Raw genomic sequence first — 21,637 nt, 5'->3', positions numbered from 1 at the left:
AACCTACATATATTTGTTTGGTATCATTCTTTTCAAAATTTATCAAACTTTAATGGGATGTTGTTAGATTTTCAGATTCTTATTCCATTTTTAAATTATAAGCTAAAAAATATCAAGAACTCACCTCCCTCGAGACGAGAGTTTGTGGCGCTACACCAGGGCCGGAAATAAAAGACAAAGAGTAGGACGGCTGCTGTACGGGCTTTTAAACGTTCGAAGCGCCGCGCGAGATGAAGATCACACGGCACGGCAGCAGCAGCTGATCGAGCAAAGAGGAGGTAAAAAATCTGTATTTGTTTCCCATTGTATCACCGTTTAAGAGGGGGTTTCGGAGGAGCGACCGCGTCTCCTTGGGGTGCATTCAGCTCCCCCTCTTCACAACACGAGCGGCAGAGACGTGTGTAGCGTGTAGTGTGGCTGGCATGTAGCGCAGGCGAGGGGGGTTGGCAAGCGAAGCAAGCAGGGGGTAAGCCCACTAGTAATAATTATATCTAAAAAAAGGAAGCAAAAGAGAGTTCCTCTACTCCAGGGATGAATTTACGGGCCCACAGATCAGATTAAAAACACATCGAAAGAGACCCCCTCTGATACCCGGAGTACAACAGACAGCCTGAGGTGCCCTGAAGGACACAAATTCAAGAAATTCTGAAAGAGAATGAAACCTCGGTGTAGGGGATGCCCCCTAGTGGCCACACCATTAATCACAGGCAGAACAACACTGGTGATTAATTCCACTACAGGATTAAAGTAGACGTGGTGGGCACTCGTTTAATTGCTGGTACTTCTGGTTTTCATATGTCACACTTTGGATTTGCTGGCCATGTCCTCCACATTTCACATTCAGCTCAGCTGCTGACGTTACCTTGCATAAAATGTCACTACAAACATTGGGACATTGCTTGTATTTTGTTAAATTGATTACACAAGTGGACAGATTGTAAATGCATATGGTGGCTTTGGCCACCTCGTAGTCCAAGTACAGCATTTGGTAGCCCAGCTTTATATACTGGGTAGAGGGTTACTTGCAATGTTTATTTGTAAAGATTTGTTGAATGTGAATGCACAGCACTCTGCCACCTAAAACAACATAAACACAATTGGCATCGTGAAACAAAATATTTTAGTAAATATACGATTATTAAGGGATTATGTCATGAACAGGAATAGTGCATTGATCTTGCACCCATCTAAAACGGCTTGACATCTAAATAATAGTGTTAATGTTGACAGTGCACCATGCAATGTATACGACTCTGTGATACACCATTTAGTATGGGATTTGGAAAAGCAGTGCTAATGTTTCTGATGTGCCATCTGTTGGAATCACAAATGGACTGAATGTATTACTAAAAATGTTTGCGATGTGCCATTTTTGTTTTGCAATGACAGAGCCAAAGCAACTGGATGGACACGCAGACAGACACATAGACACCCAGCCTCTTATTAAAGTGGATTCACTAATTTTGTTTTCAGACCTAATTTAGATTCCACCAAGTTAATTTCTCAGTCAAAAACCTCATCGGAGGGCGGCACGATGGCGCAGTGGTAGTGCTGCTGCCTCGCAGTTAGGAGACCTGGGTTCGCTTCCCAGGTCCTCCCTGTGTGGAGTTTGTATGTTCTCCCCATGTCTGCGTGGGTTTCCTCCGGGCGCTCCGGTTTCCTTCCACAGTCCAAAGACATGCAGGTTAGGTGGATTGGCGATTCTAAATTAGCCATAGGGTGTGCTTGGTGTGTGGGTGAGTTTGTGTGTGTCCTGCGGTGGGATGGCACCCTGCCCGGGATTGGTTCCTGCCTTGTGCCCTGTGTTGGCTGGGATTGGCTCCAGCAGACCCCCGTGACCCTGTGTTCAGATTCAGCGGGTTGGAAAATGGATGGATGGATAGTAGTGAAACGTTTGCATATTCTAGCAAAAAAAAAAAAAGAACATATGAGGATAAAAGGACAGATAAGTTGGAAGACTGGTTGTGAAAAGTTTGCATATTGTATTAAAAAAGAATCCAGGAACAAGGAAAGAGGAGATAAACTGGCAAAACAGACGTTTGTATAAAAACAACGTGCATAAGAAGAAACCCCTAGTGAAAAGTGAAGAGATAGCCTAACGAAAAAGAATGTCTAGAAGATGGCATCTTCATGCTAGAAGAGAGAGCGTTCGAAACAGATGGATCAGTCGGCACTTTGACCAGATGTGGAGACATAAAGCAGGGAAGTGCCACGTCTGTCATGACAGCAAAGACAGAAACTATTATGCTTTCTAGGTCGCCAAAAAGGACTCCCCTTTCCTAATTTAAAAGAAATACTTAGTAAGGTCATAAAGAACTTTTAAATTCTGCATTGAATATTCAAACATACAGAGATTTATTATCATTGTCATTTGATGTCTGTAGTAGTCAGGTGTTGTACCGTGTTAGCCATTATGGATGCAATGGGAAGTGAAGCAGAATGTCGCCTTTTATTGGCTAACTGAACAGATTACAAGACGCAAGCTTTCGAGGGCACTCAGGCCCCTGCTTGTACTGTAATCTGTTCAGTTAGCCAATAAAAGGTGACATTAATTAATTCTGCTTAATTAATAATCTATCTATCTATCCATCCTGCCTACAATTAAAACATATCTATATATCTATCTAATCCTGCCTACTATACTAAAATCTATCAATCTATCTATCCATCCTGCCTACTATACTACAATTAAAACATATCTATCTATCTATCTATCTATCTATCTATCTATCTATCTATCTATCTATCTATCTATCTATCTATCTATCTATCTATCTAATCCTGCCTACTATACTAAAATCTATCTATCTATCCATCCATCCTGCCTACTATACTACAATTAAAACATATCTATCTATCTAATCCTGCCTACTATACTAAAATCTATCTATCTATCTATCTATCTATCTATCTATCTATCTATCTATCTATCTATCTATCTATCTATCTATCTATCTATCTATCTATCTATCTATCTATCTATCCTGCCTACTATACTACAATTAAAACATATCTATCTATCTATCTATCTATCTATCTATCTATCTATCTATCTATCTATCTATCTATCTATCTATCTATCTATCTAATCCTGCCTACTATACTAAAATCTATCTATCTATCTATCTATCTATCTATCTATCTATCTATCTATCTATCTATCTATCTATCCATCCATCCTGCCTACTATACTACAATTAAAACATATCTATCTATCTAATCCTGCCTACTATACTAAAATCTATCTATCTATCTATCTATCTATCTATCTATCTATCTATCTATCTATCTATCTATCTATCTATCCATCTATCATCCTGCCTACTATACTACAATTAAAACATATCTATCTATCTAATCCTGCCTACTATACTAAAATCTATCTATCTATCTATCTATCTATCTATCTATCTATCTATCTATCTATCTATCTATCTATCTATCTATCTATCACTTCTCATTGCATTGCAAATTAAAATATGCAGAAAGCTAGAATCTCCGTCCAGCAGATGGCAGCATTGGACCACTGGTAGTGATGTGCGCAGAAGGTGAGGCGCCACTCAGAGGTCCTCTCCAGGTGACTTGTGGCTTCACGATTTTCAGCTGGCTTTCTGGCTGCTGCTCAGGTTTGGGTTTCTTCTCTCTCTGGGTTTTTTTCTGGTTTTCTATTAAGTTCAGCACTCAGGTTCTCCCTCCGAGTTCTAATGCTGCCTCATTTCTTTCCTATTTAGCTTTGTTCTCACGTCGTGGGAGTTTCTAGAGTTACCATTTGTGACGTGTGATATTCCTACAACATTCAGTTCACATCATTTTCTGGCCGTTTTGGGAAAACCAAAAGTCACGTTCAGTCTGAATGAAGGGAAATTAAAGATTAGCTCTATCCATCCATCCATTTTCCAACCCGCTGAATCCGAACACAGGGTCACAGGGGTCTGCTGGAGCCAATCCCAGCCAACACAGGGCACAAGGCAGGGAACCAATCCTGGGCAGGGTGCCAACCCACTGCAGGACACACACACTAGGGCCAATATAGGATTGCCAAAGCACCCTAACCTGCATGTCTTTGGACTGTGAGAGGAAACCGGAGCACTGGAGAAAATCCACACAGACAAGGGGAGAACACGCAAACTCCACGCAAGGAGGGCCCGGGAAACAAACCTGAGTCTCCTAACTGCGAGGCAGCAGCGCTACCACTGCGCCACCCAAGATTAGCTCTATTTTTTTTTTTTTTGTGAAAATAAAAACAAACTAAATATGTTTGGGTGTGTCCTGCTACTCCAGATATCACATTGTGACCATAAAGATGCCATGTCTGGCTGACTCGGTGGTTAAATCCTTTAGGTGTGTTTGCATACCTCCAGTCACTCTTCAGGGAGTGTGTGTAGAGGTGGTCCACTCCTACAAGTACTTGGGGGTCCACAGCAATGACAGGTTGGACTGGTATTAGGAAAAATGGAGGAACTAGAGAAGGAAGGGCAGAGCCAGCTCTTTATCCTTAGGAGACGGCGCTCCTTTAATGTGGGACGTGACATCCTTCACATCTTATACAGTCGTGGCCAAACGTTTTGAGAATGACACCAATAAAGTTTGCTGCCTCAGTTGTTATGATGGCCATTTGCATCTACTCCAGAATGTTCTAAAGAGCAATCAAATGACTTGCAATTAATTGCATAGTGTCTCTTTGCCATGAAAATTAACTTAATCCCACAAAATCCATTTCCGCTGCACGTGAGCCCTGCCACACAAGGACCTGCTGACGTCATTTCAGTGTTCCTCTCGTTAGCACAGGTGAGAGTGTCGACAGGACAAGGCTGGAGATCACTCTGTCATGCTGATGGAGTTAGAACAGAGAGGTTCAATTGACGTGAAGAAGGCTTGAGGGCACCCAAGAAAGTCCAGCAAGCACCAGGACCGTCTCCTAAAGTTGATTCAGCTGCGGGCACCACCAGTGCACAGGAATGGCAGCAGGAAGGTGTGAGTGAGGTGAAGACTTTTGGAGGATGGCCTGGTGGGTGTCAAGAAGGACAGCAAAGAAGATAAGAAAAACATCAGGGACAGACTGATATTCTGCAAAAGGTACGGAGATTGGACTGCTGGGGTCAAGTCATTTTCTCTGATGAATCCCCTTTATGATTGTTTGGGGCATCCACAAAAAAGAAAAGGTGTGCGGCGCTGCCATCAGTCCTGCGTCATGCCAACAGTAAAGCATCCTGAGACCATTCATGTCAGCCAAGGCAGTGGGCTCACTCACACTTTGGCCTAAGAACACAGCCATGAATAAAGAATGGGACCAAACATCCTCTGAAAGCAACTTCTCCCAACCGTCCAAGGACAGTTTGGTGACCAACAATGAACAATCCAGCATGATGGAGCACCAGGCCAGAAGGCAAAAGTGACAACTAAGTGGCTCAGGGAACCAAACATCAATATTTGGGGTCCATGGCCAGACCTTAATCCCATTGAGAACTTGTGGTCAGGAGGCGGGTGGACAAACAAAAAGCATCGATTATGCAAGAATGGGCAGCTGCCATCAGTCAGGATTGGGCCCAGAAGACGATTGTCAGCCTGCCAAGGCGAATTCTTGAAAAAGAAAGAAGGGCCAACACTGGAAATATGGACTCTGCATATAAACTTCATGTCATTGTCAATAACAGGCTTTGAAACTTCTGAAATGCACAATGTACATCTGACAAAAAGATCTAAGAACAATGAAGCAGCCAACTCTGTGAACACCGATACTTGGGTCATTCTCCAAACTTTTGGCCGCGACTGTACAACTCTGTGAAGGGCCAGTGCGGTGTGCTGGGCTGGTGACATCACTTCAAGAGAGGCCCACCGAATTAACAAGCTCATTAAAAGTGCAGGCTCAGTTATGGGACACACTCTGGGCGCCCTGAAGGTCGTAGCAAACGTGAATATTAAAACAAAACTGAACACCATTATGAACAACGTGGCACATCCTCTTAACATTGAGGACTTTCAGCCAATGAATCATTCAGCAGAAGTGTGTCAAGAAACACGGCTGGGGGTCCATCACACCAACAGCAACACCTCACTGGGACTGGGACCGTGACTGGGACTTTTCTTTCTTTTGAATTTTTCTTTCTTTATAGTCATGAACACTTCTCGGTCTATCATAAAATGAGAAGGCGCCTACTGTTGTCACCGTGCTGGCTGGTCTGTCTGTCTGCATGAAGTCCATCACCTCCTAGTGGGCCGAGTTCAGTGGACTTTGACGCTTTTGTGTTCTTCAAGGGTATTTGTCAGGAAGTGCAGCAACTCCAATAGAGCACACTGTGCACATTATTTAAAAAGCATTGCCAAATTTTTTAAATCGTCCTCCTTCAAACAGACATCTCAATTACTTTTTCCTTTACTTCACCTTTCCTTCTGCCACTCTTCACTAGAGCCACTCCTGATAGAGAAACAAATCCCCAGTGCGAGGTCGGAGGATTTGCACCCAGTCAGGAACTCATCGCCACGTCACGCCAACTATGCCAAAGGTTTTATCTCTCCATCAGGTACTTTCAAAAATATTTTGTTTAAGAAAATATGAACTACAATTAGCCACAGATCCTCTACGACCAACAACTAACAATAGGACCAAAAAAAAGGAAGTTTCTCATCCCCTGATTTGGCACATGGTGGCTATGCAAACTATTTAAGGCACCACAAGCCTCTCTCTTTTGTGCTCAGTTTCTGACTGTTTAATATTATAAAGCTGCCAAACCGCCACTTTTGTGACCTTCCGATTATTTTTTGAAACTTTGACAGTTTTAGCCTCATTTCTGGGCCAGTGTAGGTCAAAGCCTGCCTTTTAAGTTGGGGTTACACTGCTTTGGGGAAGGCCAAACCCGGATTACCACATTGACTGCTGGGCCGCTTATATCCAGGACGCTGCAGTAGAAGTCAATGCACACGTTATAAATAGCAAACTCTCTTAAATTTTGTAAAAAGTGCATGAAATGTAATAGAAAGCAATGGTTTTAATATAAATAATAACTGTCGACAATGTAAAGAAATTGTTAGTTGAGCAGCAGCAGCACAACTAAACCTCTCCATCTGAATGAGAGACCTTGAAGCCTGGCACCACAGAGGGCAGATGCAGAGGCACACGTGCCACAAACACTTGCTGCACACAACACATTTGGTAGCTGGTGTCGGTTTGTGCTGGGTGGACACTAGTGCTGTCCTGGCAGTCGTGACAAGTCCAACACTTTGTGATGAAGACATGCCTTTGGGGTAGCTATCCGAGTCACTGCCAGAGTCTGCAGGTTCCACATCCATCCAGCTGATTGTCACTATCCCAGTCATCATCATTGTCATCAAAGTATTCATCTTGCAACAAAACATCAGCAGCTTTATACCTTTTTTGCAACAGCACAACTACAGACTGTCTGTTTATAGCTCTACTTTCTGCAAGCTGTTGCTTCTAAATAAATAAATAATTAGACGGCTATCCACTAGATGGCAGCACTATAGTCGACAACTGAGACGCCTCAGCAAAGCTTGGCAGCAAACTGACTGCGTCAAGAGTGGCAGCATACTGAGAAAGCAGTTATGTGATTCAATGAGATATGAATTAACTCGTACCTCACTTTCAAAGTGCGAAGGGCCAATGTGGCCATTTTGTGAGTTTTTGGAGGCCTGCTCCCCTTTCATGGTTAGGTTTCTAGGGAATTAATTTTATATTTTCTAATTCTTGAAAAGTCCTTCTGTCGCCACTGTTTTGACAAGCATCATTGGAACTGCTTTCTGGACTGCTAGGGGTATGGCGACTGGGGTCGTAACCCACAGGTAATCAGCATGATGGGATGAAAGGTCCACTGGGGGTTTAGTAGCCAGGTGTACTTTTTCAGTCATGTCTGATTTAATGACAGCCTATGGCTCTGACCAGCGTCGTTAGTTGACTTCATCATTAAGCGCATTGACATAAATGAAGGGGTTGAGGGTGTGTATCTATCTGCTATATAGTGCATTTCCTATCTATCTATCTATCTATCTATCTTTCTATCTATCTATCTATCTATATCTTTCTCTCTATCTATCTATCATATAGTGCATTTCATATCTATCTCTCTATCTATCTTATAGTACCTTTCCTATCTATCTATCATATAGTGCCTTTCATATCTATCTATCATACTATATAGTGCCTTTCATATCTATGTATCTATCTATCATATAGTGCCTTTCATATCTATCTATCATATAGTGCCTTTCATATCTATCTATCTATCTATCTTATAGTACCTTTCCTATCTATCTATCATATAGTGCCTTTCCGTAGTGGGTAGTGCTGCTACCTCGCAGTAGAGAGACCCAGGTTCACTTCCCGGGTCCTCCCTGTGTGGAGTTTGCATCTTGTCCCCGTGTCTGCGTGGGTTTCCTCCCACAGTCCAAAGACATGCAGGATAGGTGCACTGACAAACCTAAACTGTCCCTATGTATGTGCTTGGTGTGTGTGTGTGTGTGTGTGTGCGCACCCTGCCCAGGGTTTGTTTCCTGCCTTGCGCCCTGTGTTGGCTGGGATTGGCTCCAGCAGACCCCCATGACCCTGTAGTTAGGATATAGCGGGATGGATAATGGATGGATGGATAGTGCCTTTCCTATCTATCTGTCTACCTATCATATAGTGCCTTTCATATCTATCTATCTATCTATCTATCTATCTATCTATCTATCTATCTATCTATCTATCTATCATATAATGCCTTTCATATCTATCTATCTATTTATTATATAGTGCCTTTCATATCTATCTATCATATAGTGCCTTTCATATCTATCTATCTATCATATAGTGCCTTTCACATCTATCTATCTATCTATCTATTTATCTATCTATCTATCTATCATATAGTGCCTTTCACATCTATCTATCTATCTATCTATCATATAGTGCCTTTCATATCTATCTATCTATCTATATCTATCTCACTATCATACAGTGCCTTTCCTATCTATCTATCTATCATATAGTGCCTTTCATATCTATCTATCTATTTATTATATAGTGCCGTTCATATCTATCTATTATATAGTGCCTTTCATATCTATCTATCTATTTATTATATAGTGCCTTTCATATCTATCTATCTATCATATAGTGCCTTTCATATCTATCTATCTATCTATCTATCTATCTATCTATCTATCTATCATATAGTGCCTTTCATATCTATCTATCATATAGTGCCTTTCATATCTATCTATCTATCTGTCTATGGAAGCTCCATTGTCGCGCACTTCTCCAGGTTTAGTTCAGTAGATAAATCACCTCTCTGTTTCCCAGCTGGACATCCCCTTTTCGTGGTTCGTGTGGCTTGAATCCACAACAGTTTTACTCAGCTACATCTTACTTGTATTGTTCTGCTTCCCTTTGTGATTTTTTTCCCTTTTTTTTTTTGTAAGTTACGTTGGCCTTATGAGTACAGTATATACTCGCGGATAAGTCCTCCCTCAGATAAGTCGGGACTTGATTTTATCTTATAATTTCTGGTATTTTATAATGTCAGTCGTATAAGTCGAATGCGGAAAACTCACTCTGTTGGTCCAACAGATTATGATACGCTAACACCCACCTGAGAGAGAACCACGGGGCACACGGCCTTTTTTTCTATGTGGTGCAGCAATGCGCTGTATCAGCGTGCGCTCCTAACCTCTCTGTCTCTCTATTGTGCCTATGTGACCACACGGTGATACCCAAAGTATTCTGAAGCAACATTTGCATTGATTTTTGTATCTCACACCCTCGTACACCTTTATCATAAGAGCATCCCTTATCTACGATGGAGCATTCAATCAGAAGAAAATATGGAGCTGGCTTTAAATTAAAAGTCGTTGAAGTAGCGAAAGAAATTGGTAACTGCGCTGCTGCAACAAAATTCAATGCGCCTGAGAAACTGGTGAGAGATTGGAGGAGGCAAGAAGATGGAAAAAAAAAAAACAAACAGTTAAGTGTCACATTTTTGAACGGGCGCATACTGTAAGTCGGGTCTGACTTTATGATCGATTTTTCAGGTTTCAAGACCCGACTTATACGCGAGTATATACGGTATTCTTATTTGGGTTTCCTGGCCTTCACTTTTGGATTTTCGTTCTCGGGTTTGGTCTTTTGGAATGTGCACTTGGTTTTGTTTATTTTTGGATTTTCTGTTTTTGCTTTTGTGATGTTGTCAAATATTTTGGTTTTCTTTGTTTACTTAGTATTTACTTTTGCAGAGCAATATGGAGCTCTACCGAGACAAAACAGCGGCCATTAAAGATCCCTTTGTAAAGAGTAGGGTGTATCCCGATGGCCTAGCCCACCGTGTCCTAGTCATTCTGGCCCCCCTAATGCTCCTCTGCCTCTAATTGTCTCCCTCTCTGTCTTTCACCACTTTATTACCTAACAGCTCATGTGTGGTGAGTGCACCGCCACAAAAATGGCTGCCGTCACATCACCCAGGTGGATGGTGCCCATTAGTGATGGTTCTTGAAGTGGCTCCCCACTCACCATGTAAAGTGCTAAATAAATGTAAAGAATTATTATTATTATTATTTTTTAGATAGATAGATAGATAGATAGATAGATAGATAGATAGATAGATAGATAGATAGATAGATAGATAGATAGATAGATAGATAGATAGATAGATAGATAGATAGATAGATAGATAGATAGATAGATGTGTGTTTCGGCTCATATATTAATAACATTTCCAAACTCACTTAATCCAAGTAGAGCATTCTGGGGGATGGAGCCTACTGTGTTAGTACTGAGCTTGAGGCAGGAAGAAGAAAAGCGTAAGGTAAGGGTAAGGGGGCCTGACAGTCTGAGGGTTTGGGTTAGTTATGCCAGGACCAAATGGAAAAAGGAAAAGAAGAGCAGGGGATTGTTGGCTAAACTCACCGCACAACCGAAATGAATGTGTGCGCCCACCGGTGCTGTTCATTGGTTGTCAGTATGAGGCAGGCTCACAATATACTTAGGAAATGTGCCGAAATTACATATAATTGGTCATGCAGGCCATTCCTAGTTGTGTAATCCAACATCCTCAAGGCGTGCCGTCAACGTGAAGTGTGACAGAGCAGCCATCTCAGCTCAGAAGTCCTTTCTGCTCTGTAATGCGCAAGCCGCTGATTTGAGCCGTTACACTGGCGGTTGTCTCTCTCCCTGGACGAGTAGTGTTACTGTGAACCCCTACATACTCAGGGCAGGGGAAGGGGCGAATAACAGAGAACATGCGTTACGTAAGCAGAAGCCACTGCAAGGCAAGCTAGCTGACAGTCCACCTTCAGCTCACCTCGGTAAGTCGCTGCCTCCTGCCATTACATGTGAAAACGCGAGGGAGACAAACCTGAGCAACTTGTCAGCGATGACAGTCGTAATATCAAAGCTGGAGGCCTTCAACACCGTGGCCACAGAAGCAGCAGTACCCCTGCATAATTAGGAGACCCCCTCTCTGTTTGGCTTTAAATCCACAACACAAATACTTCTTCCTCTTCTTTCGGCTGCTCCCGTTAGGGATTGCCACAGCGGATCATCTTCTTCCATATCTTTGTCTTCTCCATCTTGTTCTGTTACACCCATCACCTGCATGTCCTCTCTCACCACATCCATAAACCTTCTCTTAGGCCTTCCTCTTCTCTTCTTCCCTGGCAGCTCTATCCTTAGCATCCTTCTCCCAATATACCCAGCATCTCTCCTCTGCACATGTCCAAACCAACACAATCTCGCCTCTCTGACTTTGTCTCCCAACCGTCCAACTTGAGTTGACCCTCTAATGTCCTCATTTCTAATCCTGTCCATCCTCGTCACACCCAATGCCAATCTTAGCATCTTTAACTCTGCCACCTCCAGCTCTGTCTCCTGCTTTCTGGTCAGTGCCACAATCTCCAACCCATATAACACAGCTGGTCTCACTACCGTCCTGTAGATCTTCCCTTTCACTCTTGCTGATACCGTCTGTCACAAATCACTTCTGACACTCTTCTCCACCCACTGCACCCTGCCTGCACTCTCTTTTTCACTTCTCTTCCACAATCCCCATTACTTTGTACTGTTGATCCAAAGTATTTAAACTCATCCACCTTCGCCAACTCTACTCCCTGCATGCTCACCATTCCACTGACCTCCCTCTCATTTACACACATGTATTCTGTTTTGTTCCTACTGACCTTCATTCCTCTCCTCTCTAGAGCAGATCTCCACCTCTCCAGGGTCTCCTCAACCTGCTCCCTACTATCGCTGGGACTCCTTTCAAATCTCGTCTGTCAACCTGTCCATCACCATTAACAATAAGAAAGGGTTCAGAGCCAATCCCTGATGTAATCCCACCTCCGTCACTCCTACCGCAGACCTCACCACTGTCACACTTCCCTCGTACATATCCTGTACAACTCTTACGTACTTCTCTGCCACTCCCGACTTCCTCATACAGTACCACAGCTCCTCTCGAGGCACCCTGTCATATACTTTCTCCAGGTCCACAAAGACGCAATGCAACTCCTTCTGGCCTTCTCTAAACTTCTCCATCAACATCCTCAGAGCGAACATCACATCTGTGGTACTCTTTCCTGTCATGACACCATCCTGCTGCTCACTAATCATCACCTCACTTCTTAACTGAGCTTCCACTACTCTTTCCCATAACTTCATGCTGTGGCTCATCAATTTTATCCCCCTGTAGTTACTGCAGTCCTGCACATCCCCCTTATTCTTAAATATTGACACCAGTACACTTCTTCTCCACTCCTCAGGCATCCTCTCACTTTCCAAGATTCCATTAAACAATCTGGTTAAAAACTCCACTGCCATCTCTCCTAAACACCTCCATGCTTCCACAGGTATGTCATCTGAACCTGCGGCCTTTCCGTTCTTCATCCTCTTCCTCGCTGTCCTTACTTCTTCCTTGCTAATCCGTTGCACTTCCTGATTCACAATCTGCACATCATCCAACCTCTTCTCTCTCTCGTTCTTTTCATTCATCAGCCTCTCAAACTACTCTTTCCACAATACAAATACTAAACACAAAGATTCTAAACAAATGATAAGAAAGAAACCAGAAAGGAGATTACAATAATTGATATTAAATGACCCCAAAAAGCAGGGACAAAGCCCCCGACAGAGCTGTGAGGCCACCACCTTGTGTTCACCGGCAGGCCCATGTTCTACAGCAGCAGTGTGGACACGTGATGGGAGTCATCAGGCATCCTGCAGCGCAGTCGTGTCACTACGCAAGTGACACAGGAAACACAGACAATCACAGGATGTCAGCATCAAAGAGGGACTTACCTGAGCAAAAGGCGTCACGATCAGGTCGTCCCCGTGCCTGAAAACAGAACAAAGAAGGGCATTTCAAAAATGGCTTCATGTTTCCAATATCGACCGCTGGCATCTCCAAATGTGCTGTGGCACCGCTTATGAACTTGACAAGATCCTTCAAACAAAGCTCATTGCCTGGTTACCTTCCATCCACCTCTCTGTTTCCAAAGACAGGGCTGTGGGGGCACCAGGTACGACATGGATGGAGTGCCAGTCTGGAGCAGGGCAGACTCATGTACAGTCACTCCGGACCAGGAAATCAGGACCACCCAGAAGAAAACCTAGCCGGATACGGGGAGAGTATGCAGAGTGAAGGAGGACAGTGGCCCCGGTGGGGTTGTGAACTGGCATCTGAAGACCACCTGATTGAGATATCAGCTGACCAGACAAGCGATAAATGCACTGAATGGTCTCCTCTCGTTTGCCCCTTCACACTCACCCAGGGGGGTATCTACAAGCTCCTAGCGCCACCCACCCTAGTCGTGTTTAGTACAGTGCCCGCCCCCTCACCCAGAGGCCAACTCCGCTTTTTCAACACTTACACTTCACTTGCAATCGAGGAGTTCCTCGACATGGACTTGGGCGACAAGTCATAGTCACTGTCGGATCTGTACAGGAAGGACTCTCGGCGCTGGCTGTGCCCAGGGAAGTTGGTGTGCAGGACGAGGCCGGAGCCGGGACTCGCCTGAGGGTCCAGAGGGCTGCGGCTCGGAGATGGGCCATTTTCAACATCGAAGCTGAAAGACAGAAGGAGAAGAATTTGGTGAGGCTTAGCTGGAAATGAGTGAAACCCTGAGGATGATTTTAAATAAATAAATAATAGTGAAAATTATCCCATAAAAATTCCACATTTTAAACAATACATTAAACATTTTTGTATACAGCCATTTACTGTACTGCTTTTCTATACACTATGAGCATTATTAAGATGATGTAATTATTAACATAATTATTTATACAACATACACAGCATGTCTCCATCTATTCGTTTTTTTAAACCCACTCTCTCTTTTACAGAATCACAGGAAACCAGCATCTCTCCCAGTGCCATCAAGCAAAAAAGGAAGGAACCAGTCCTGGAGGGGGCACCAGTGCGAAGCAGTAGGTTTATATTTGTTAGACTCGCTAAGATTAAGCTGCAACTGAAGACCCCTGGAACAGCCATCAAGAGTGAGTGACATAACCTTGAGTGTCTTGTTCTTGGTGGACTGTGGAGAAAAACAGCAACATTGGCAGAGGGTGACAGAGACACCATTACGATATGGGAAGAGCACGAGATCAGCCATGTTGTGTCCTTGGTGCATGTTTGTTGTTTTACTAGGCGTTATGTGCAGCGGGAAGCCATGACGAGGATGTTAGGCTTTTACAGAACAGATATTATGGTTTATTACTGCTTAGAAAATGACCTGGTCTAAGCAGAGCAGTTTGCTTATAGCTGAATGAGTTCACGTGTTACCCAGTACCTCCCTCCCGTCCCACCTCCTCAAACGGACATTGCCTTTGTACTTCGGAATCAATGTAGACCTCAGTGTTAACGTTTGCTGGGCACCATACAATGCATTTGTCTCTGTTAAATGTCATTTGGTATAAAAGTCATTAAAGTAGCATTAATGTTTGTGATGTTTGACATTTTGTTAAAGTACAAATAGATTTTCTTGTTTTATTATTTTATTTTTACTCTGTAGCACTTTGAGATTGCTAAAAGCGCATTATAAGTAAAATGTATTATTATTATTATTATTATTATTGATGTGCCATCTGTTGAATGACAAATGCAATGCAGATGTCCCTGTTACGTGCTGTTTGGAAGGAGATTGGTAAAAGCAGGGTTAATGTTTGTGAGGTGCCATCTGTTGGAATGACAAATGCAATGCAGATGTCTCTGTTATGTGCCATTTGGAAGGGGATTGGTAAAAGCAGGGTTAATGTTTGTGAGCTGCCATCTGTTGGAATGACAAATTCAATGCCGATGTCTCCGTTATGTGCTGTTTGGAAGGGGATTGGTAAAAGCAGGGTTAATGTTTGTGAGGTGGCATCTGTTGGAATGACAAATGCAATGCATATGTCTCTTATGTGCCGTTTGGAAGGAGATTGGTAAAAGCAGGGTTAATGTTTGTGGGGCACCATCTGTTGGAATGACAAATGCAATGCAGATGTCTCTGTTATGTGCCATTTGGAAGGGGATTGGTAAAAGCAGGGTTAATGTTTGTGAGGTGGCATCTGTTGGAATGACAAATGCAATGCCCATGTCTCTGTTGTGTGCTGTTTGGAAGGAGATTGGTAAGAACAGGGTTAATGTTTGTGAGGTGCCATCTGTTGGAATGACAAATGCAATGCCGATGTCTCTGTTATGTGCTGTTTGGAAGGGGATTGGTAAAAACAGTGTTAATGTTTGTGAGGTGCCATCTGTTGGAATGACAAATGCAATGCCCATGTCTCTGTTATGTGCTGTTTGGAAGGGGATTGGTAAGAACAGGGTTAATGTTTGTGAGGTGCCATCTGTTGGAATGACAAATGCAATGCCGATGTCTCTGTTATGTGCTGTTTGGAAGGGGATTGGTAAAAACAGTGTTAATGTTTGTGAGGTGCCATCTGTTGGAATGACAAATGCAATGCCCATGTCTCTGTTATGTGCTGTTTGGAAGGAGATTGGTAAGAACAGGGTTAATGTTTGTGAGGTGCCATCTGTTGGAATGACAAATGCAATGCCGATGTCTCTGTTATGTGCTGTTTGGAAGGGGATTGGTAAAAACAGTGTTAATGTTTGTGAGGTGCCATCTGTTGGAATGACAAATGCAATGCCCATGTCTCTGTTATGTGCTGTTTGGAAGGAGATTGGTAAGAACAGGGTTAATGTTTGTGAGGTGGCATCTGTTGGAATGACAAATGCAATGCAGATGTCTCTGTTATGTGCTATATGGAAGGAGATTGGTAAAAGCAGGGTTAATGTTTGTGAATGACAAATGCAACACATATGTTTCTGTTATATGCTGTTTGGTAGGAGGTTTGTAAAAGCAGCCTTAATGTTTGGGAGAATAAAATGCGTTTGTGCAAATGTTTGAGATACACCATCTGTTGGAATGACAAATGAAATTGCATTTTATTACAAAAAATGTTTGTGATGTGCCATCTGTTGGAATGATAGAGACATAGGAAACTAGACAGACACACAGACACTTATCCTTTGATTAAGGTGAATATGTACTGTACATACTGTGTGCTAAAATGATATTGTAAATAAATATATTACTATTAAAAACAAGGTGGAATGATGGGGTGGTGTGTAGCGTTACCACCTTACACATCCAAATACAAACACAAATTCCACACCCAGTCTTTATCCTTAAGGAGTTGGCATTCCTCCCCCCCCCCCAATCCCCCCCCCCCAATATGTCTTTGTTTCTCCCACTTCCCCAAAGACGGCTGTGCGTCAGGTGATTGTGGGTACGTCAGCTAGTCGGCCCCGTGACGGACTAGCACCCTGCCTTTGGGCCCATGTTGCCCAGCCCAGACGGAGTAAGGGAGCTGCAGGCTCTTTTGTTTCTCATACAAGTAAACGCTCCGAGTACTGCATGCTGTTATTCTTTCCCCTCTGGGTTTTCCCTGATCCATGGAGGCGTATCTCTCTCTATTGACCAGTGGCCCTTGTCCTCTCACTCTTTAGTGTTGTCTATGGAGGGTTCCTGCCTTGACATGAAAGTTCTTCAAGTGTATTTACCGTCATCACTTACACCCTACCTCTTTACCAAATAAATCAGAATTCCAGGGCAATGGCACTATATGGCAGCTCGACCTTGAAGACTGCAGCCAGTCAGTCTGTGAATGCAATGCAAACACCGGTGGTGTAATTTGATATTCTGCTGATATGACACACCTGCATATTTACTAACGCAGGGATGATGTGGGCGCCCACTTGATGTAACACACACACACACACACACACACACACACACACACACACACACACACACACACACACGGCCACTGACAATCAATAAAATACCCAGAAGCCTTAGGTGGATAAACAGGTGTCTTGGCCGGATGTGTTTTCAGTGCCTTTCCTGACCGAGCTCCTATTCGTACTCCTGCAGGGCACCTTGGGACATGTAGTCTTGTAGTCCAGGGGTACCCAATGCGTTGATCGCGATAGATTGGTAGATCAGAAAGGTAGTGCGGGTAGATCGCGTTGCATTCAAAAAAATTTTTTAAACATTAGTCTGTCATATATCCTCCTTATGGCATTGGCCACTTGATTGACATACAGGGCGGCCAGTCTGAGATCTCTTTTCTTCTAACACTAGTAGTCATCCTGCACACACGATCAAACGCACGAGCTACTGCAAAACTCCGGCTGTGATCTAGTTAGCCTTCCAATTTATATCGACTAAAGAAGGGATTTAAAAAAAAATTAGTTTGGGGAGGGTATGGGCTGGATGTGGAATTGGAAGAGGATTTATTTTCTCACAATGTCACAATCAAAGTGCGTTTGTCTGATCTGTCAATAAATCATTGCTATTCCAAAGAAGGAAAATGTGGAAAGGCACTTTCATACTGTTCATAAAAACTACGACACTGACTTCCTTCCGAAAAGCGATCTGAGAAAGAGAAAGGAGAGGGAACTAAAATTGCAGTTAATCGCACAGCCGTCATTTTTCACTCGGCTGAATTCAAATGTAAAGGCAGAAACACCGAAGCGTCATTAAGCATAAGAAGTGTGCCATAAAGGTTATTCAGTTATGTAAGGTACGACAACATATATTTTATGTATAAAGTATACTCTCTCTCTCTCTCTCTCTCTCTCTCTCTCTCTCTCTCTCTCTCTCTCTATATATATATATATATATATATATATATATATATATACACACTGTAAATAGATAGATAGATAGATAGATAGATAGATAGATAGATAGATAGATAGATAGATAGATAGATAGATAGACAGATAGATACTTTATTAATCCCAAGGGGAAATTCACATATATATCATATGTGAATTATATAATACATCATATATATACTGTATATATATATATATATATATATATATATGTATATAGTTTACTGTCAAATAATGCAAAGAGTACGCGATTATTTGACAGTAAACTATTTTCAACCATTCTATGATCTGCTTCTCACAACTGAGGGCACCGTGGCGGATGTTAGCTGACTTGCTGGCCAACCACAAGCGTTACCTGGTAGGTAACCACCCATACAATCAGATTGTGACACACACTACGAATGCCGTGAATATATGTATATATATACTGTATGTATATATATATATATATATATATATATATATATATATAGCATTTTTAATGTAGGTAGACCATTTTGTCCTGGTCATTTTAAAAGTGGCTCGCAAGCTGAAAAAGTGTGGGCACCCCAGATGCAGACCAACCCTGTCGAGGTGTGTGGGTGCCACCAGAGGGAGCTATAAGAAAGGTACACACCTCAAAGAAGTGCTGCCAGGCTGTAGTCATTTGACTCTGGAAGTACTCCTGGGTCCTGAAATAAAATAAACCACCAGCCTCATCCAGGTGAGCCAAGTACGGGTAGGAGGTGGACAAAGATAATCTGGAGGAGAGACGGAGGAAAGTCTGCTCAAGGGGGATTAAAACCTGGATAAGGGATTGGATTGAATAAAACCACGTGACTATGTGACTGCACTTGTATTCTGACTTTAAGGAGCTGCTGTGCCCTCCAGTGGCCACAATATGTCTCTATTCTAAACGAAAATCTAGAGACGAGACGAGACTATTGCCAACACATTTTCTCAAGTCCCGTCCTCCTCTCAACCATTTCTGGTTAACGGCCCGCGCTCCTCTCACCTCTCATTCGTGTGAGTGCTTTTATCAGACACAGTAACTGCGCTCTCAGCTCTTATGAATTTTTCATTTTCCTCACTTTAAGTTCCCAATTATGATCAAATCTTATTGAAGAATTTCATCACAAATGGTTACCAACAGAAGAAATGAGTACACGGGCAATCCTAGCACTGAGAAACGATGAAGTCAAACGAATTAATGCAAAAATTGCTGATCGGTTACACATCAAATTGGTTAAATGCATATCAGTAGACTGTGCTGAAACAGTTGGTGGTGATGGTGCAGGAGATGAAAACATCAACTTACAATATCATGAACAATATCTACAACCATTAACACCGTCTGGTCTTCCACCGGCCAAATTACCGTTGAAAGATCGTAATATTATTGCGTATTTTATGTCTGAGTGATGGGCTGTGCAATAAGACAAGATTAGTTATATTCAAAATTGGTCAAACAATTCTGACACGTAAAATTTTAACAGACGACAAGAAAGGTAATGGAGTACATCTAACATGAGACACCACAGGAGATCTTGACATGCCATTCGTATTAAAACGTTTACAGTTTCCCGTTAGAATAGCTTTTGCAAAGACAATTAACAAATCACAGAGACAAACATTCGAAAAAGTCATTTTATTTATTAGAGAGAAAGAAACAAAATTCACTCACAGGCAGTTATACGTGGCGTTGTCACGATGAAAGTCCAAACACAGAATCAAAATTCATTGCAATATTTACAAAAATGTAATTCCAAATATTGTTTTTAGTGAAGTTTTACAGTAAAAGTGTAAGTTTAAAAAGTACCTGCGTGTTAATTTCAAAGCCAAACAGAATGAAAACGTATAACGCAACAAACAGCTCTAACGCAACATGAAACATAATTTTCTTTCAATTTATTACATTTTACTATTATTAGTTACTCGCTGTAATGTAAAATAGTTAGTTTTATTATGCATATGTAACAATTCCCATGAAAATAACAATCTGCTTAAATTGTACACCCGCTTCCCCATACGCGAGTGGCAGATATATATATATATATATATATATATATATATATATATATATATGTTATCGATATCTGCCAAATAATACAAAGAGTACACAGCACGTGTTTCACCCTATTTGGGACTTTGCGTTCCCTCAGATGTGAGCGGCCGAGGAGAAGCCTCAGATGTGGCGCCATGGCGGCTGGTTTGCTTACTTGACAGCGTGTAGATGGGTGTATTATTTCCATAGTTCTGAATCACAATCTGATGATTAATTGGGTGGGCACCTACCAGGTAATGCTTGTGGCTGGTCAGTCAGTTGGCAAACATCTGCCACACGCTCTCATATATAAATATATACATTATAATATATATATATCTCAGGCAGGGCTCTTCCCATGGCTGGGGTTCAAATGCTTATTTTGCGTCATTATGGTACATTTGTCATTTATGAGGGACGTTCAAAAAGTTTCCACAATTTTTTTGAACTCAATTTATTAAGAATTTCAAAAACAAATGACATCACTTGTCTACACAGTCGCCTTTTCCCAGTCACATGACACTCTCAGACTCCTCCTGCCTTGAAAATATAAAAAGTGTGGAAACTTCTTGAACGTCCCTCGTATTTCTATGTGCTGCTCTTTCTTTAGTTTACGACTTACGGTCTTCTTTATGTTTTATACATCTGTATCTAAGCCTGTGTTATGTATGCTCCATGTGATTTGTGGGGGTCCCCTAAGACGCGGGGCCACCTTCCAATCACAGCCAGTAGCTGCACTCCACCCGATACATCCAGAGGGTCTCCCACCATTCTTGGTGGTGCTTTTGGAAGGCACTTGGGGGTGTTGGTGAGTTTCCTCTGTGCTTATTGTAAATTATTGGATTTTTTGTTTTGGGACTTTGCTTACGTCGGATTGCCTTCAACTCCATTTTGTGCCTTTGTGCTTCATTGGTATTGAAGAGCCTTTCTTAAGAAGAATAAATCTCATATTTTATAATATGGGTGTCATGGGTTTTGATGGGATTTCCCCCCTCTAGTGGGCATTTTTGGAAATGCTGTTGTGGTTTACATGATTTAGGAGTCCACAGTTCATGACAGGAAGCCCTTAAATGGCCGGGATACCTCACCAGATCTCTACATCAGCTACTGTATGTCCTCCAGTTTACTAGCAGCCAGCAGACGAGTTCTTCAGTTTTATGCTACATTTACCTGCTACTGGACCAGCAGATTGTGAGCCAGAAAACCGATAGGAACAGCCAATGGAGTCGGACAATTCAGGGAACACAAAGCTACCCAAACACTCCGAGTTGTGCCGTAACGCTGACTTTTCACTTTACCTTGACTTAGTCAATAAAATGCCTTGAACTGCATCTGAAGTGAAGTGAACCACATTTAATATGTTTAATTGGCTGTTTATTTTCACAGAAAAAATATATAGTGGAACCTCGGTTCACGAACGTCTCGGAACATGTACAACTCGGTTTACGACCAAAAAGGTCGCCAA

The 21,637-nt window shown here is 42.3% G+C and overlaps 1 protein-coding gene across 4 annotated transcripts in view; it reads right to left on the bottom strand.

Moving 5' to 3' along the window:
- The window catches only part of pde4ba (phosphodiesterase 4B, cAMP-specific a), a 425,080-nt gene that overhangs the window by 202,160 nt on the left and 201,283 nt on the right, over positions 1-21,637 (bottom strand). For all 4 annotated transcript variants that reach the window (XM_051932712.1, XM_028810966.2, XM_051932713.1 and 1 more), the window contains 2 exons: positions 13,852-14,046; positions 13,280-13,316 (listed from right to left, as the gene is read on the bottom strand). In XM_051932712.1, coding sequence (XP_051788672.1) covers positions 13,280-13,316; positions 13,852-14,046 — 232 coding nt within the window. The remainder of the gene's footprint in view (positions 1-13,279; positions 13,317-13,851; positions 14,047-21,637) is intronic.

This window comes from Erpetoichthys calabaricus, chromosome 10, assembly GCF_900747795.2.
Source record: "Erpetoichthys calabaricus chromosome 10, fErpCal1.3, whole genome shotgun sequence".
NCBI lineage: Eukaryota > Metazoa > Chordata > Cladistia > Polypteriformes > Polypteridae > Erpetoichthys > Erpetoichthys calabaricus.
The sequence above is the reverse complement of the archived record's forward strand: the minus strand, read 5'-3'. Positions and strand labels throughout refer to the sequence as shown.